The 20,211-nt window shown below is 31.6% G+C and overlaps 1 protein-coding gene across 2 annotated transcripts in view; it reads left to right on the forward strand.

Annotated features, from left to right (window-relative positions):
- The first annotated feature begins 128 nt into the window (after nt 1–128).
- LOC127698328 (N-terminal kinase-like protein) overlaps nt 129–20,211 on the forward strand; it is a 36,985-nt gene continuing 16,902 nt past the window's right edge. For both annotated transcript variants that reach the window (XM_052201732.1, XM_052201733.1), the window contains exons 1-13: nt 129–361; nt 6,766–6,825; nt 7,262–7,342; nt 7,854–7,976; nt 9,655–9,881; nt 10,830–10,920; nt 13,076–13,231; nt 14,483–14,641; nt 14,976–15,083; nt 15,747–15,860; nt 16,422–16,514; nt 17,570–17,632; nt 19,369–19,557. In XM_052201732.1, coding sequence (XP_052057692.1) covers nt 245–361; nt 6,766–6,825; nt 7,262–7,342; nt 7,854–7,976; nt 9,655–9,881; nt 10,830–10,920; nt 13,076–13,231; nt 14,483–14,641; nt 14,976–15,083; nt 15,747–15,860; nt 16,422–16,514; nt 17,570–17,632; nt 19,369–19,557 — 1,581 coding nt within the window. In that variant the 5' untranslated portion in view covers nt 129–244. The remainder of the gene's footprint in view (nt 362–6,765; nt 6,826–7,261; nt 7,343–7,853; nt 7,977–9,654; nt 9,882–10,829; nt 10,921–13,075; nt 13,232–14,482; nt 14,642–14,975; nt 15,084–15,746; nt 15,861–16,421; nt 16,515–17,569; nt 17,633–19,368; nt 19,558–20,211) is intronic.

Below are 20,211 nucleotides of genomic sequence, written 5' to 3' on the forward strand. Positions count from 1 at the left end.
ATATTTCAGTAAAGCGTACTTCTTATCGATCTTGTAGAACAATCACTATCTAAATGTTATAACATAGGTGGCAATATACAATGTAGGAAAGAACACGAAAAGATATAAGGTGGCTTTAAGTATTTTACGACAACCGTAAATTTCAAACTTCCGCACACGAAAACGAAAACACGAAAGCAGCAAATGTTACTTATTTCAAGTATCACTGTTTTCTAATGTATTTCTAATAATTTAAGATTGAATTATGTGGTCATTCTTTTCAAGAGATCCCACGAAAGATTTTAGTTATGAAATAAGTCCTGAAAAAGTACCTGGTTTAGATGACAAGTCAATTTGGACTTTACACAAAGGAAAGAAAAAGGTGCGAGTACATTTTTATATTAACATTAAAAACTGTTTTTTAATATGATGCAAGTGCTTTCTGATCAACTCATAAAGGTTATTGATTTTTAACAGAGGATTCTGCATGTTTGTTTTACTTGTGAGTGGCCATGTCTTGTGACTTATCAGGTGCTCACCGGTGTTCTAGCTTTAATCCATTTTGGGATTCTGTGTCCAGAGTGATTTAGCCACGCTACTTTGGCTTCATTGAAAGGTTTCATGTCTGGCCCTTAGTCAACTCATTCCCAAGTTGTTCTGGTCTATTGATCTGACTTTTATTTAAAGTGGATTTGGCCCCTTTATGAAAAATACAAGTATTATAAAATGATATATATTTGACTTACAGGGTTTGTTTTGGGATGCGGAATCACATAATTAATGCATTATTTCTTCAAATGTCGCCCTTTCAAAGTTACTGTGCGTTTCTAGGACGCTTGATTTACTGATTTGCTGCATAAAATGTCTGTCAAATGCGGCGGCCTCTGTTAAATATTTAATTTGTCTAACATATTTTCATGGTACATTTTTATGTTGATGTTAAAAATGGTCAATTGGAACTACTCCGTCATTTTTCTATGTGCAATGAGAAAGGCCGAGTAGTTCCGAATAATTTAAAATGTCTAGATTCATGTTTTCTTTTTCTGAGTCTGGTTTCTATTTTCAAATTCATATGATTTCTAACATTTTTGAGTTTAACTAATTTCAAAGATATTCAGGATTCGTCCTGGAAATTTTCTGGAATCAATTTTAAAACCAACTCAACTCACAGTTATGTAAATTTATATTATCTACAATTAATTAAGAATTAATAAAATTCTGTGTTATATAATGTCCCGCAAATGAAGTATCCGTTTTTAAATAAACTTGCCTCAGAAAAAGAGGATTCTTTACAAAATTAAACTGTTTGACAAGCGATTTGGAAAGGAATATGACATTTTTAATGCAATAAATGAATGAAACATTAGGCAATTTTTATCATGTTCTAATGACATGAATGAAGTAACAATATAAAAATAAGATGATGTGGTATGATTGCCAATGAGACAACTCTCTACAAGAGACCAAATGACACAGAAATTAACAACTATGGGTCACAGTACGGCCTTCAACAATGAGCAAAACCATACTGCATAGTCAGCTATAAAAGGCCCCGAAATGTAAAATAATTCAAACGAGAAAACTAACGGCCTAATTTATGTACAAAATAATGAACAAAAAACAAATATGATACATAGCAACAAAAGACAACTACTGAATTACAGAAAATAACCACTGAAAAACTTATTTTGCTGAAAATCAGAATGTTTTGATATATACGCTCTCCAGTAACAAGTACTGGGAGGGAAAGAAAATACTTCATTAAAGTTGTTTCTTTGAAATTACTTATGACCAATCTGTTAAGTCAATACTTTTACATCTTTTCTAAAGAAATAAATCATTTATGTCTTTGAATTTCTTTACTAATTTTAGAAAAAATTATTCAGTCCTGTCACTCCAAGAAAGATTGTTAATTTTTATACGACCGCAAAAAAATTTTGTGGTCGTATATATTGGTATGATGTTGGCGTCGTCGTCGTCCGAAGACGCATTGGTTTTCGCACTCTAACTTTAGTTAAAGTAAATAGATCTCTATGAAATTTTACCATAAGGTTCAATACCACAAAAGAAAGGTTGGGATTGATTTTGGGGGGTTATGGTACCAACAGTTAAGGAATTAGGGGCCAAAAATAAACATTTTTGTAACTTCCAGACATGACTTGTTTGTTAGTGTATGGATCTCTCTGGTATTGTACCACAAGGTTCCATATCACAAAGGGAATGCTGGGATTGATTTTGGGGGTAATTGCCTCAAAATTTTAGGAATTAGGGGCCAAAAAAGGGGCAAAAAACAAGCATTTTTCTAGTTTCAGGACAATAACTTGTGTGTAAGTGATGGATCTTTATGAAATTGTACTAAACGGTTCCATATCACAAAGGGAAAGCTGGAAGTGAGTTTGGGGGTAATTGCCCGAAACGTTTAGGAATAAGGGGCCAAAAAGGGGCCAAAAATAAGCATTTTTCTAGATTCCAGACAATAACTTGTGTTCAAGCGTATGGATCTCTCTGAAATTGTACTGCAAGGTACCATACCACAAAGGGAAGGCTGGGATTGATTTTGGGGGTAATTGCCTCAAAATTTTAGGAATTTGGGGCCAAAAAGGGGCAAAAAACAAGCATTTTTCTAGTTTCAGGACAATAACTTGTGTGTAAGTGTATGGATCTTTATGAAATTGTTCTACAAGGTTCCATATTACAAAGGGAAAGCTGGGTTTGAGTTTGGGGGTAATTGCCCTAAACGCTTAGGAATTTGGAGCCAAAAAGGGGCCTAAAAACAAGCATTTTTATACGCCCGTTTACGGGACGTATTATGGTAAACCGTTGTCCGTCTGTCCGTCCGTCCGTCTGTCCGTCTGTCCGTCCGTCTGTCCGTCGTCAACATGTCGGACATTAACTCAAGAATGCTTTAACCAATTTGCATAAAACTTTGGTGAATTGTTTATATCTATTGACGTGAGCTCCCTTTCGTTTTTTATAAAATTTAGATTTTACGTTTCCGAGTTATGGGGTTTTATTCATTAAAAAAAGGGGGATTTTCCAGTTTTCGGACAATAAGTCAAGAATGCTTTCACCAACTTGCAAGAAATTGTGGTGAATTGTTTATATCTATTAACATGAGCTCTCTTTTGATTTTTATAAATTTTAGATTTTACGTTTCCGAGTTACAGGGTTTTATCCATAAAAAAAGGGGGGATTTTTCAGTTTTCGGACAAAAACTCAAAAATGCTTTCAGCAATTCTTATGAAACTTTGGTGAATTGTTTGTATGTATTGATGTAAACTTTCTTTAGAATTTTATAAATTTTACATTTAACATTTCTGAGTTATGGGGTTTTATTCATTAAAAAAAGGGTGATTTTCCAGTTTTCAGACAATAACTCAAAAATGCTGTCACCAATTCTTATGAAACTTTGGTGAATTGTTTATATCTATTGATGTAAGCTCCCTTTTTATTTTCATAAATTTCTAATATGGCATTGAGAATTAATTGAACTTTATTTGTTTATAGTCTTGACAACAGATTTACTAAGTGTTGCACAACAGCAAGAAATTTTTAATTGAATATAAATTTAATTCATATAACCAATTTAAGTTCTTTGAATACATTTATTCAGAAACCTATAATATGTCAAATATTTAATTACAATCCAAATTCAGACCTGAATCAAGCTTGAATATTGTGTCCATTTCTGCCCCAACTGTTCAGGGTCGGACCTCTGCGGGCGTATCTAGCTGCGCTCAGCGAAGCAGTTTATTCTAGTTTCCAGACAATTACTTGTGTTAAAGTGTATGGATCTCTCTGAAATTGTACTGCAAGGTACCATACCACATAGGGAAGGCTGGGATTGAGTTTTGGGTTGATGAATCATAAGGGGGTTCAAAAAATTTGGGGGAGGGATTTTTTTTTCCTTTTTTTTTCTTTAAAATTTTCCATTTTAAATTGTTTATTTCTGATTTATATATAAAAGGAAATAATAATGATATGGTTTAAATAGTTAAATTAAAAAAATTTAAGTTCTTAGACCACATTCATTCTGTGTCAGAAACCTATGCTGTGTCAAATATTTAATCACAATCCAAATTCAGTGCTGTATCAAGCTTGAATGTTGTGTCCATACTTGCCCCAACTGTTCAGGGTTCGACCTCTGCGGTTGTATCAAGCTGCGCCCAGCGGACCATTTTATTTTATTGTCGAGCATTCGACTTTAGTAGAAAAAGCGAGACATAACGATCCTACATTCTGTCGGCGGCGTCCACAAATATTCACTCTGTGGTTAAAGTTTTTGAAATTTTAATAACTTTCTTAAACTATCCTGGATTTCTACCAAACTTGGACAGAAGCTTGTTTGTGATCATAAGATAGTATCCAGAAGTAAATTTTGTAAAAATAAAATTCCATTTTTTCCGTATTTTACTTAGAAATGGACTTAGTTTTTCTGCCGGGAAATATTACATTCACTCTGTGGTTAAAGTTTTTAAAATTTTAATAATTTTCTTAAACTATCCTGGGTTTCTTCCAAACTTGGACAGAAGCTTGTTTATGATCATAAGATAGTATCCAGAAGTAAATTTTGTAAAAAAAAAAATCCATTTTTTCCTTAATTTACTTTTAAATGGACTTAGATTTTCTGCCAGGAAATAACACATTCACTCTGTGGTTAAAGTTTTTAAAATTTTAATAACTTTCTTATACTATTTTGGATTTGTACCAACTTGGACAGAAGCTTGTTTATGATCAAAAGCTAGTATCTAGAAGGAAATTTTGTAAAAAAATAAATCCATTTTTCCGTATTTTACTTTTGAATGGACTTAGATTTTCTGCCAGGAAACAACACATTCACTCTGTGGTTAAAGTTTTTAAAATTTTAATAACTTTCTTATACTATTTTGGATTTGTACCAAACTTGGACAGAAGCTTGTTTATGATCAAATGCTAGTATCTAGAAGGAAATTTTGTTTTCTTCCAGTTAACATTACATTCAGTCTGCAGTTAAAGTTTTTAAACATTTATTAGATTCATAAACTATCCTGGATATTTACCAAACTTGGACAGAAGCTTCTTACAATCAAATGATAGTATCAAGAGGAATATTTTTATTGATTTACTTCCTCATTTTTGTTGACCCGAGATTATCAGAAAAAGAAGCCGAGACACTGGGTTCCGTGGAACCCTTACAAATTTTTTATAAAGCCACCTAAATAATAAAAAGGCAGTTGAGTTAAGTTAGAAAGCTTTTATTCTTGCACGATCATGTAAATATCTTAACAAAGTGCTAGATTAACAGATTTTTTATTAATAACGAAATTGATAGATATATGAAATAAATGTTTTTCACAAAAAAATCTGAAGTCAGGGGAAGGCCAAACAATATGAAATCCCAGAAAACCCCTGGACTTTATAGTAAATAAAGGTGAATGAATTCTATGATACATGTATCAGAAGTGGATGATCACTTATTAAAATTGTACTTTTGACACAGGTTCCATGGATCTCCGTGACCTGTTTTATGAGGGCGGACTGCAATCGTTAAATATTTGCACAATGGTTGAATGTTGCAATCAAATTTTATTTTCGTTTCTCTAGCCACCACCATTTCTGCTAGCAATCATCATCAATTGCATTTAATTGCCTAACCCCTATTGTATTATAATTCAAAGGGTCCTCTTTGTAACTGTTTTAAAGCCCTGAAGGATATCAAGCTTATGACTGCTAATCACTTGTACAGGTAGATTGACACAGCTGAGAGGGGAAAACATTGATCAAGATAGACGATTAATTGCATTATTTAATTACTTTTCATAGAATGCTTATGAAAATTTAAATAAGTAAATAAAATCTAAATTCAATTAAGAAGAAAAAGGTTTAACAAGTCAAACACATGTTTTTATTGACTAACACAATCCACATCCCCTCACTAATACTTATACATGTACCCCCTCCCCCCCTATTTAAACTAGTACAAGATTAGTCTTAATTGTAAAATGGAACATAAATTCATGCCAAATAACAAGAGTAAAACAATTATGGATCAAATTGAAAAACTTTACAAGTGTAAAAGTACATTGTAAATACACAAACTTGATTATCTAAAGAATTTCGTATTGTTATTCTGAATTCATTTTGTATTGTTATTCTGAATTCATTTCGTAGTTTACAATCAAATTGACACATTTGGTTTACATTCAAAATCGAAACATACATGTTGCATGTTTTTACTATGGCATTTGCAATTTTACATAATTAAACAATTGCCCTAGACAAATTTCTATTCAATGTTTTACGAAAATGGGTATGAAACTTCTTGTCTATGATGCTGCAAATTGTCAGGTCAGGTTTGTGACTTAAAACTGAGAAGTCCTAACAAAATTACCAAAATAACAAGGAAACAACTCCCAATCATTCTGACAGAAAAAAGCCTTTGACATTAACAGGACATTTGAATTATGGTCATCATTGACTAATAGGAGCTAGACTTGACATTTGAATTGTTGCAAATGACAATTAATAAAAATGTTGGTTATTCTATACTGAATGACTCCTTTCCATTAAAGACTTCAACCTACCAGTTGTCATTGACCATCAATACTAGTACTGTTTCATATAAATATTCCTATCATCATCCAAATTTGCACATTTTGTAATTATAAATGTACATGTACTTATAAAATCAGATGTCCACTTATAATTAACTATTTCTGTATTCAAGTTGTTCAAAATCAATACATCATGTATTCAAGGATTCATTTCAGAAATATTTGTTAAAGTAAATAATGTTTCATGTTTTAGGGATCTGGTGATCCAGTGTCTGTGTTTGCTTTTGATGTCAAAGCAAATAGTGAATCTCAAGTAAGTATATGTAACTGGTGACCTGTATGACAATGTATGACTATGTCACAGGAACAACTGAGATAAAGTAGCAGTTTGTAAACAAACATTGCTTTAATTAAGATTTAGTATGATTACCAATTCAATAAACAACTATCCACCAAAGACCAAAGTATAAGGATGTAATTTTGATGATTTAAAAACACACTATTTTTGGAGGGCATTTGGGAAATTGGGATAAACAATCTTTTAAAGACATTGGGATAAAGCTCACAAAATCCCTTAAGATGGATACAGGGTAAATGTATATAAAACAGTATCAATCATTTATGTTAATCACTTAGCAGCAAGACAGTCATTTAATATTAAATTATGATTGAGATGCTTAAACCTAGTAGGAAACTCCTACCATGACGAAGTGAATGTGTTAAAAAATAGGTTTTATTTTATTTTTCAGGTTCAAATTGCTAAAGCTTCCTTTAAAAGAATAAAGACACTGAGACATCCAAACATTTTAACATTTCTGGATGGAATTGAGGTATCTTAAATGTTGATAGTCTGTGATTTGATATAGAGAATTTTAATTATAATACCAGACTCAGTACACATATATACATAAAACAAATCAGTCGTTTAATAATAGAATAAACACAATACCAGACACACTACATACAGCGAACACAGATAAAATTTCAAAATCAGTAGAAAAGTATTTGTATTGAAATAAGAAATTTTTGTTTTTTTACGCAGCATATTAAAATAAAGGTTTAAAATTATTTCATGATTGAAGTATATGAAATAATATTTATTTTCATGGAAAAATATTTTTGCTTGTTAATACAATCTATACAACTCATAAATTACTGTATTAAAACAAAGACAACAAATTTTGTCTTTATTCATATTTATAATTTGAAACTAATTTTTTCTTTAAATGCATTTCTTTGTATGTTCCATGTTATTATGTGTAATGAATTGAGTGGGGAAAAAATTGCATTCAATATTTAAGATATACATAATTTTTTTCACTTATCTATTTTTTTTTCCAGACAGACAAAGTAATTTACTTCGCTACAGAACCTGTGACACCATTAGAAACATATATCAGAGAATGTTCTAGTGAAGGATCAACAAATGAATTGGCTATATCTTGGGGTTTACACCAGGTTGTGGTGGGTAATTTTTGCAATTGTATGTTAGTTAGTGTTTTGAACCATCATTTTATGTCACAAGTGTTTTTTATGCCCCCGCCGTAGCGGTGGGGGCATTAAGTTTTACCCTTGTCCTTCTGTACGTACGTCCCAAAATTGGTTTCCGTTCTCTAACTTGAGTTTGCCTCAACCAAATGTTATGAAACTTATACACAATGCTTGTTACCACAAAACACAGATCAAGTTTGAATTTTGGTGGCGTCACTTTAACCGTTCTAGAGCTATGCTCCTTTATAAAAGGACAAATTGCAAAATTTTTAGTTTCCGTTCTCTAACTTAAGTTTGCCTCAACCAAATGTTATGAAACTTATACACAATGCTTATTACCACAAAACACAGATCAAGGATGAATTTTGGTGGCGTCACTTTAACCGTTCTAGAGTTATGCCCCTTTATAAATGGAAAAATTTCAAAATTTTTATTTTCTTCTAAATATCAAGTAATTTTTAAAATTTTAAAATTGGAGTTATCTTCCTTTGTCCATGATTATAGTTGAATCAACTACAATCAATGCTTTATACAATTCAATATTTAATTTTGACTTCCACTGAAAAAAACACATATCAAGTTGAATTTGGGTAGTGTCACTTTAACCATTATTGAGTTATGCCCCTTTATAAATTGAAAGATTGCAAAATTTTTAGTTTCCATTCTGTAACTTAAGTTTGCCCCAACCAAACATTATGAAACCTATACACAATATTCATTACCACAAAACTAAGATCAAGTACAAATTTTTTGTTTCCGTTTTCTAACTTTAGTTTGCCTCAACTAAATGTTATGAAACTTATACACAATGCTTATTACTACATAATACAGATTAAGTACGAAATTTGGTGGCGACACTTTTACCATTCTTGAGTTATGTCCCTTTATAAACATAAAAATTGCTGAATTTTTCGTTTCCATTCTCTAACTTTAGTTTGTCTCCACCAAATGTTATAAAACTTATACACAACCATTTTAGAGTTATGCGTGTTTACAAATAGAAAAATTGCTGAATTTTTAGTTTCTGTTCTCTACTTAAGTTAGCCTCAACCAAATGTTATAAGACTTACACACAATGCTTATTACCACAAAACTCAGATCAAGTTCAAATTTGAGTAGCATCCCTTTACCGTTCTTCAGTTATGTCCCTTTATAACTATATGATATGCAAGCGGGGGCATCATCTGTGTCCACATGTGGACACTATCCACATTTATTTTTTTTTAATTTTACAAAATACCATTAGAGATGGGGTTTTTCACACTTGGCCATCAAATTGGCTTAGTCATACTCATATTAAGTGGCCTTTAGTATTTCTTCTTTCTAATTTTTTGGGATATAATTCTCTTGACAGGATATTTAATAAATCAGTTATTACATTCTTTTGATACATTAACCATGGAAAAATAATGTTCTATTTTCTTTAAAGTTTTCGAATAGATGAAAACAAGTTGCTTTATATTATTAATGAAATATTTATTTATGCTGATTCTTTACTTTAAATTTGTCCAGTGAGAAGTGAAACATAAAATGTTAGGAAATTAAAACTTAAGAAAATTTTTGAAGGGATCAAATGAAAGAAATATAACCAAACCTGGCTAAAGAAACAGAGTTGTGAAAAATATTATTCTAGTTACAATGTATTTTTCAGAAAGGATTGTCATTTCTTATCAATGATTGTAATTTAATACACAACAATGTGTGTATATCATCCATATTTGTGGATTCAGCTGGTGAGTGGAAGCTGGGTGGTGTGGATTATATGTATCCAGCATCTGGTCAGGACAGTACACCACCAGTAAAGATCTTGCCAATGTTAGAAAAATATGATCCTCCTGAAAAAATAGATTTAAGGAAAGGAATGATGGCCAAAAAATGGTATTTTCCTTATTAAAGGCTATATATTGTTTATAGATTTGAATTGAATTGAATTGTCAAATTTTCAAGTTTGGAAGCAAATGATTAATTAGCTGTCAAGTAATAAACAGTATGATTGAGATTCCTAGGTTAATGAGTAGGTACAGTAAGGACCTTCTTTTCTAAATTATTTCAAATTTGATTTGATTTTACTTGGAACTTATGTTCAAATTTTGGTTACAATAACATTAGATATTTGTGCATAAGTACTAAGATAGTCCAAAAATAACTGCAAAATGGACAGAAAACTATTTTTAAACTGATTTAATCAAGGAAGTATGAAACACACATTTAAAACAACTGATATGTTACAATGAATGTAATTCATAAAGATGCTGATTCTTATTCATTGGTTCTGGTCGGTCATGTAAATTATACTAAAAACTTCTGTGAAAAACTAAAAACTTTGTCATATAAAAAGAAATTCAGTGAGACATATCAATGAAAGAACAGTTGATATTAATATCTAGCTGCTTGCAGCAATTTTTCAGAACCTGGTACATAGTTCCTTAAATACAGATCTAATCAAGTCCATTGACATAAGTTATTAACATCAATGTTCAGTCAAGGTTTTTTGACAAATAATAGGTTAGAAAATACTCCATATAACCAATGTATTTACTTAGTGGTGCTGACATATTGTGTAAAGCTGCTGAAAAACTACTCTTCAAAAAATGACACCTGGTCAGTGGTCACTAGATCATGGATATTTGAATGCAATATACATATTTGCTGAGATACAGTCACAAGTATGTATTACATATCCAAGCAATTAAACATCATGATATACATCTATACAACGAATGTTTCCCTACAGTGATGTGCCATATATAACCAAAAGTACAAGTGTTACTGGCACATGAAAGGTAAATGAAAATAAACAAAACTTATAAAATGTTTGTGTTGTAGGTCATCAGACATGTGGGGAGTAGGTTGTTTGATATGGGAAGTATTCAATGGTCCTTTACCACAAACTTCATCATTAAAAGCATTTGGCAAAGTAAGTACATTACTGTGTTCTCCCCAGTGCCTTATAGCACCATGGTTCAATGGTGATATATTTTTAGAAAGACAGTTTCTGCCTTTATTGCTGTCTCGATACCACATTTGGAGCACATTTATTTATTTTGGATGGCCTTGTTTTTTGGCTAATTTCTCCCCCATCTCTGACAAATTACCCACTAACAGTTATAAATGATAACTAAAACTCAAATTGTTTACTGTGTAATTCTTTGACAAGAAAAAACAATTTTGATAATCAAATGAAAGGAGATGAGTAAGATAACACAATGTTTTAGTAAAGTGTTTTTCCATGGTGATAGGTGCAGTGATACACAGTACCTTGTTCGGGTCGTTACATGTATTTTATCATGTGATGATGTAAATCATGCAATATTATTTTAAAAACATACAGTGAAAATTTTATCATTTCTAGGTGCAAAAACCGTTTAGGCAGTCGAGACATCATGGAAATCCCTTCTAAGGGTATTCATGAAAAATACATAGAATTTGATAAATTTTCAGATAATTAATGAACCCAAAGATATAGAACCCATGCAAGATTCAACTAAATAATTTTTATACGACCCTTTTGCGGTCGTATATTGGTATCACGTTTTCGTCAGCGTCGTACGAAGACAGTTGGTTTCTGGACAATAACTTTAGTATAATTAAATAGAAATCTATGAAATTTAAACACAAGGTTTATAACCACAAAAGGAAGGTTGAGATTGATTTTGGGGGTTATGGTCCGAACAGTTTAAGAATTAGGGGCCAAAAAGGGGCCCAAATAAGCATTTTTCTAGTTTCCGGACAATAACTAGTGGAACGGTGTATGGATCTCTCTGAAATTATACCACAAGTTTCCATACCACAAAGGGATGGTTAGGATTTGCTTTGGGGGTTATGGCTCAAACTGTTTAGGAATTAGGGGCAAAAAAGGGGGAAAAACAAGGGACAATTACTTAAGACAATTTAAAAGCAATGTAAGGGAGGTAATCCAAACACAATGTTTTGATTACCTCCCTTACACTGCTTTTAAATTATGTATAAAGATATGTTGTATTGACTTGAAATGATAGTTGTCAATTTATTTTTAGGAGTTACTATTAAGGAATATTAATTTTAGCGATGATTATGTATGTCATTTTCTATTTTAAGACTTTTATGATGTATTTAAATGGGTAATTATGGTTGCAAACTCCATTGGAAATTTGAATTGAGATTATGACCAAATCTTGAGGGAAAGAATTTTTTTGGGGGGAAAAAAAGGGGGGGGGGGGTAAAAAGAAATTGTGGGGGGTCAATTTTTTCTCATTTCAGATTTCAGAAATTAAAAAGAAAAATTCTTCAAATATTATTTTTTTTTGCAAAAAAAAAGTGTGTGTGTGTGTGTGTGGGGGGGGGGGGGGAGGGGTCAATACGCAACAGCACAGTGTATTGCACAAAAGCCAAAAAAAGGGGGGGGTAAAATTATTTTGTGGGGAAGGGGGGGGGGGGGTCAATTCGCAACAGCAAAGTGTATTGCACAAAAGCAAAAAATTGAATATAAATTCAAATTATATAACCAATTCTAAGTTCTTTGACTACAGTTATTCTGTGTCAGAAACCTATTATGTGTCAAATATTTAATTACAATCCAAATTCAGACCTGTATCAAGCTCGAATATTGTGTCCATTTTTGCCCCAACTGTTCAGGGTTGGACCTCTGCGGTCGTATCCAGCTGCGCTCGGATAGCAAATTTATTATCATATCAGATTAGTATATACTTATTTATTCCAGACATAACACTACATTAAGATTTTCATCTAGACAATTGACATTTGAGGAAGGGTTTGTTTTTTACTAAACAACACTTGGAAAATTTACACATTTCAAATTTCACACAAGACATAACTTTTAGTGGAAGCCAAGATTATTTACAAATATAAAAGAGAGGTGAAAAATACCAAAGGGACATTCAAACTTCTAAGTCTAGAATAAACTGACAACGCCATGGCTAAAAAAGAAAAAAACAAACAAACAACAGTACACAAAACACAACATAGAAAATGAAAGACTGAGCAACATGAACCCAATCAAAAACATATTTTGTTCTCCATGTCTTCTAGGTATGTTTCAGAATTATGATTAAAAATGAACTACTATGTTTCAGATTCCAAAATCTCTAGTTCCCAACTATTGCGAATTAGTTAGTGCTAATCCCAACACAAGACCAAACCCAGCCAAGTTAATACAAGTCTGTAGAAGTACCAAAGGTGTGATGCATAATTCATTTGTTGATACCATGTTATTTTTGGAAGAAATCCAGGTATGTTTTTTTTTTGTAAAAGGCTCTGAGGGCCACATGAGCTGTTGTCATCACTTATTGTCTATCTTCCTAAAACTTTTCACATTTTCATTTTCTTCTCTGAAACCCCTAATCTAATGATAACCAAAGTTTGCAGCCATTATATATTGAAGTTCTTTTACAAATGTTCCTTTGCTCATTCTAATCTGATGAAACACATGACAACCAGAGACAATCTTTGATTTTGATTTGCCAATTTTCGGTAATCTTCATTGTAACTACAAGGTAAAATGTTTTGAAACATTTGAGAATTATTGATGAAAATATGCTCTTCAAAAGAATGTTAAGCAGACTGTAAACATGTTGGCATTGATGGCACATAGTTCCTGCTGAAACCTTATTGAAAATAACATTTTTATCTTCTACTCTGAAGTTATTTGACGAAGTTCATCCAAACATGGCAGAAGTAATGTATGAGATGTCCTTACAAAAATATTTCTTTTGACTATCATTAATATTAGCACTCTAAGTTTCTTTGTATTATACCATATGAATGGTTTCAAAATATCCAAAAAGGTAAACATTAAAACCATATTTTTTGTTGATATAAACTGTTCCAAGGTAACTATTAGATTGTAGTTTAAATACATTGTCTTTTGTGTAAATGCAGATTGCCTTTTGGTTTTGTCTATTTCTCCTCTCACTATGAATGAAGAGTCATTTAAATAAGTAATATGAAAAAATAGTAAATTTGGTTGGCCTATCCTAGAATGTATTTGAATTTGTGACATTTCCATTGACTATTCATTAAGTCAATGATGACTTTCAAAGGTCACAACAAACTGCTGTTCCTCCTTGGGAACCAATTTTGTGATTTCTTTAATACTATAAAAACACTCGCATGTTCACCTGAAAATATTCTTTTTGTCAATTTTAATTCTATTCTGAAGCATATAAAAAGCTTGAAAACATCTGATGTTAATGATGTTTGTTGGCAGAAGCAGACTTAAGATGTTAAACTGTTTAGTTCAAAACACAAGAATAATGTTTCACAGAATATTCTTATTTACACTAAGATCATCTTTACCATAAGAGAAATAAGTTTAATGACTGATGAGAATTGCACATTGCTTGATATTAACCCTCGTTAATTTAATTCCAATAATAATAATGATAAATTCCCCATTATGAAACCAATAAATATATGTTTTTTGGTTTTTTTAAAGTTCATTACCTTGTTTGCTGATAATACTGTTTTGTTTTTTCTTGCAGATTAAAGAAAAGACAGAGAAAACGAACTTTTTCAGTAAATTAACTCCATGTTTAGATTCATTCCCTCCATCATTCTGTAAGAATAAAATCCTTCCACAATTGTTAAATGCATTTGAGTATGGTGATGCTGGTTCTTCAGTATTAGCTCCATTATTTAAGGTAAGATATCATGAAACAACAAACCCTGCAAAATTTTATTAGAGAATTAATCTAGACACTATTGATAAACTGAATGCAGATTCAATAGTTAACTTAACTAGACTCATTACTTTGTTTCAATTTTGTTATGTTAGCTATTTCATTGTAAAAAAATTTTCAATCATTTACTAGAATAAATCTATTCATGGAAAGAAATATAATCATTAATTAAATCTCAATGTGTTTAAAGTTTTATTGAAGTATGTTTATCTCTAAAAAAAAGAAGGTTTCAGTAAACAAATCTATTTACTGATGTTATCAAATCTTTAACTGTATTCATTTCTTTTCATTTTAGATAGGAAAACTGTTAGATATGGACGAGTATCAGAAGAAGATAGTTCCATGTGTGGTTAAATTATTCTCTTCAACAGATAGAGCTACTAGGGTCAAATTGTTACAACAGGTAGATCATTTTGTAGTGTGTTGAAAAGGGTCGGTGTGACATGTTTTAATGTATACATTATTTTATTTTGAAACAAGGCTAAACTGAAAAAAATCTTCATTCCTTATAGGTTTCTGTGTAGACATTTGTTTAAATCAGAGGAATATTGTATATCACTGGATGAAGTGATGGAATCTATATGTAAATATTTGTATGGCTCTTTCATCTGATCTGCATTTCTTTTGCCAGTGTCCTTTAAAAAACCATTGAATTAATCTTTATTTCTTGGATTTTAAATGTATATCAAGACTATACAATTTTGCAATTTAAAGATAAAAGTATCTAATTTGTCTCTTCTATTGATCTTAAAATATTTAAATACTTCAATAGACCATTACAGTTTAGACTTTTAGTTATTGATTAAGCTTGTCGTCCAGAATATTTATTACCCAATGTCATTCCTTAGTTATCTGTGTAATTTTTGTGAACTCTGACCTTCCTTGACACATGCTTTTTTTCATTCCCTCCCAACAGTCTTTGTATCTTTTTATTTTATCCCAAAAATTTTGCTATTCATTAAAAATTTTCAATAATGAATCTTCATACTACTTGATTTACATTGATACAATTTTAGTTTAATGTATTTATTGGTGTACTAAGCAGAAACATTTTGTTGATTGACAGATTGATTCCTTTGGTGAATTTTTACAACCAGATACAGTTAATAACCAGATATTCCCTCAGATAAGTCATGGTTTCTCAGATACAAATCCTGTAGTCAGAGAAAGTACTGTAAAGGTAAGTAAAACATAAATATGTAATATTTATACTGTAAATTAAGATTTTTTTTTATGATGTTTATTTTTGCAAAAATTACGATTGGATAGGCTTTCCGAAAGTAAAAACTCACATTTTCAATCTTAACACCATTATTTGTGGGCAGCATTTCCTGAAGTGTAATGATTAACTTAGCATTGTCCATTGTTTAACAATCAAGATCATAAGTGCACACACAATTTCTAAATTTGCAGTACTTTTAAGGGTAAAATAGAACTGATTGCATGAAATTTATATGTCAACATTTTGAAAAGGCCAGCAACAAATTAAACTTCTGCTGTTTTGAGATATTATATTTTTTACTCTGTATATTTGAATATTTATATCTTAACATTCTGATTAAATCATGCATGCTGAAAATAACAAAAATCCTTAAGATGTTGATATGGAAATGACGAAAAAGCAGCACAAGATATAGATAGTCTGTATTAGTTTTGTATAATAAGCTTCAAAATAGCCAACTTACATGTTGAAAAGCAATGTTGAAGGAAAGTGTACAAGACATATTTTTCATCTTTCCAGGCAATGTTACAGTTAGCTGCAAAGTTGAATTATAAAAACTTAAATGAAGAATTGATGAAACACTTTGCAAGGTTACAGGCCAAAGATGATCAGGTAATGTCCATGTTGAACTATTTAACAAATTTTGTTTATTTTTAGGTGTATGTATTGAATTGCTTTATGCTATAATTGAATTTAATTACCCGGTATATATGTGTAATGCTACAAAAATATGCACCTGAAGAGATATTCTAAGTTCTGAGACTCTTTCAACCTGTTTATATCATGAAGTAACAAACCATTGAATATCCAAGCATTCTCCTAATGTTAAGGCAGGGAATTTTTCTTATAACTGTTGTAGACAATCAGGACTCAGGTCCTCTATGTTAAATCTAGGGGCCATCCTGATGTTGCTGTAGGTCTTGAATCTTGAGTCTAGGGACTATTCTGATGTTGCTGTAGGTCTTGAATCTTGAGTCTAGGGACTATCCTGATGTTGCTGTAGGTCTTGAATCTTGAGTCTATGGACTATTCTGATGTTGCTGTAGGTCCTTGACATTGAGTCTATGGACTATCCTGATGATTGCTGTAGGTCCTTAATGTTGAGTCTATGGACTAAACTGATGTTGTTGTAGGTCCTTATTATTGACTCGAGGGACTGTCCTGATGTTGCTGTAGGCCTTTAAAGTTGACTCTAGGGACTATCCTAATGTTGCTGTAGGTCTTTAATGTTGACTCTAGGGACTATCCTGATGTTGCTGTAGGTCTTTAATGTTGAGTCTAGGGACTATCCTGATGTTGCTGTTGTTCCTAAATGTTGAGTCTAAGGACTATCTTGATATTGTTGTTGAAGAAGAATTGGTCTCATGAATTCAATATAATAAATAATAATAATAAATCCTGAAAGTATTTTTGTTTCAAATTTTAGGACACACTCATTGTTTCTAAGAAGATTACAAGTGAATCAAACTTTATATTTACTGTCTCACAAATGTAATTTCCGAGTAAAAAAATGCATGGAATTAAAAAAAAACATGTGTCATTATATATTAGTTCAGAGTGAAATCAGCTTTTTCCATTTATAAAAATTGACTTTTTCCTCCATTGCATTCTGTACTTCCAACTATTTCCATATACAATATATGTACTCATTTTTTATCACATTACAGGGAGGTATTAGGACAAACACAACAGTATGTCTGGGTAAAATAGCAGGGTACCTTAGTCCCAATGTAAGTACTTCATATCAATTTTTTGTCTTGATATTTAAAAATGAGTATTTTTATGCCGTAGCGGTGGGGACATTAAGTTTTACCCTTGTCAGTTTGTACGTACGTCCCAAAATTGGTTTCCGTTCTCTAACTTGAGTTTGCCTCAACCAAATGTTATGAAACTTATACACAATGCTTATTACCACAAAACACAGATCAAGTTTGAATTTTAGTGGCGTCACTTTAACCGTTCTAGAGTTATGCCCCTTTATAAATGGAAAAATTGCAAAATATTTATTTTCTTCTAAATATCAACTAATTTTTAAAATTGGAGTTATCTTCCTTTGTCCATGATTATAGTTGAATCAACTGCAATCAATGCTTTATACAATGCAATGTTTAATTTTGACTTCCACTGATAAAACACAGATCAAGTTGAATTTGGGTAGTGTCACTTTAACCATTATTGAGTTATGCCCCTTTATAAATTGAAAGATTGCAAAATTTTTAGTTTCCATTCTGTAACTTAAGTTTGCCCCAACCAAACATTATGAAACCTATACACAATATTCATTACCACAAAATTAAGATCAAGTACAATTTTTTTGTTTCCGTTTTCTAACTTTAGTTTGCCTCAACCAAATGTTATGAAACTTATACACAATGCTTATTACTACATAATACAGATTAAGTACGAAATTTGGTGGCGACACTTTTACCATTCTTGAGTTATGTCCCTTTATAAGCATAAAAATTGCTGAATTTTTCGTTTCTGTTCTCTAACTTTAGTTTGTCTCAACCAAATGTTATAAAACTTATTCACAACCGTTCTAGAGTTATGCGTGTTTACAAATAAAAAAATTGCTGAATTTTTAGTTTCTGTTCTCTACTTAAGTTAGCCTCAACCAAATGTTATGAGACTTACACACAATGCTTATTACCACAAAACTCAGATCAAGTTCAAATTTGGGTAGCGTCACTTTTACCGTTCTTCAGTTATGTCCCTTTATAACTATATGCTATGCAAGCGGGGGCATCATCTGTGTCCACATGTGGACACTATCCACATTTATTTAAAAGGAAACAAAAATTTTGTAGTGATTTTCACTGTAACTTAAAAGTACTTCTACATATGTTTTTTCATTGCTAATCTTAACCACAAATTTGAGTACTTGATGGAATAAATTTTTTTCTACTGATTCTTTTTAGAGTACAGCATAAGAATACAAACAAGGAATTTTTATGCCCCCGCCGTAGCGAAAGGGGCATTAAGTTTCACCCTTGTATGTCCGTACGTCCCGAAATTGGTTTCTGTTCTCTAAATTTAGCTTGCCTCAACCAAATGTTATGCAACTTATACACAATGCTTATTACCACAAAACACAGATCAAGTTTGAATTGGGTGGCGTCACTTTTACCTTTCTAGAGTTATGCCCCTTTACAAATGGAAAAATTGCTGAATTTTTTGTTTCTGTTCTCTAACTTAAGTTTGCCTCAACCAAATGTTATGAAACTTATACACAATACTTATTACCACAAAACTCAGATTTTGGGTAGTGTCAGTTTTACCTTTCTTGAGTTATGTCCCTCTATAACTTTATATGCAAGCGGGGGCATCATCTGTGTCCCATGGACACATTCCCCATTTATTTTTTATCTTTTAAAATACTCAAATCCACAAATGAAAATACACTCTACTTTCAATGCAGAATTCAAGTTTTCTTGTGTATAGTATGAGTTATTCATTTATATTACAGATTAGACAGAAGATTATCACCTCTGCCTTCTTACGAGCTTTACGAGATCCCTTCCCTGCAGTCAGACAGGCAGGTATCTTAGGTATGGCAGCTACACAGAATTATTTTCTTCTCAAAGAAGTTTCAGTCAGGTTACTGCCAGCTTTATGTACTGCGACGATGGATCCTGAAAAAAGTGTCCGTGATCAAGTAAGTTTGTAGACATTATAAAAAAAATGTTTCAAATTTAAGTGTTTTAAGAGTCATACAATGTATTTGATTATTATAAACTAAATTATCAAAGACATTATGACTGTATTTCTGTAGCTTTATTATCAAAGAGTAATAAGGTTAAAATGATCACTGTTTTATAGTATCAGATTTAAACCACCTCAGTGGTCTAGTGGTAGGGTGCCTTGAGTGCTGGAGGTCATGGATTCTAACCCTGGCTGGTTCAAACCAGAGACTTGAAAATTGGTATTTGCTGGAACATAGACCTGTATGCAGATTTTTTCGAAATCACAATAATTAAACTCGCATTTTTGTCCGTTCTTGAAAAATCACAATAATAAATGCACGCAATAATTTCTGAATTTACAGTTACTGGCCCGAGAACACAGTTATTTCGTAGTGCATTTCTTTTAGACAAAAAACGCAAATTAAAAAATTCGCACCTGCTCTATCCAAAAAAGATTTTTACAGTGTAGTGCACTACTTTTGGGACGAACTATATCAAAGTTATAGAAAAGTCTATTGGGTCTAACTCAAAATATGAACAATTTTACGTTAAGGGCGTCTGTAATTCAATTTGACAGCTTCTGACATACTAATTTTTGACCTTTTCAAACTGGACCAAATCACTAC

This window comes from Mytilus californianus, unplaced genomic scaffold, assembly GCF_021869535.1.
Source record: "Mytilus californianus isolate M0D057914Y unplaced genomic scaffold, xbMytCali1.0.p SCAF_4, whole genome shotgun sequence".
NCBI lineage: Eukaryota > Metazoa > Mollusca > Bivalvia > Mytilida > Mytilidae > Mytilus > Mytilus californianus.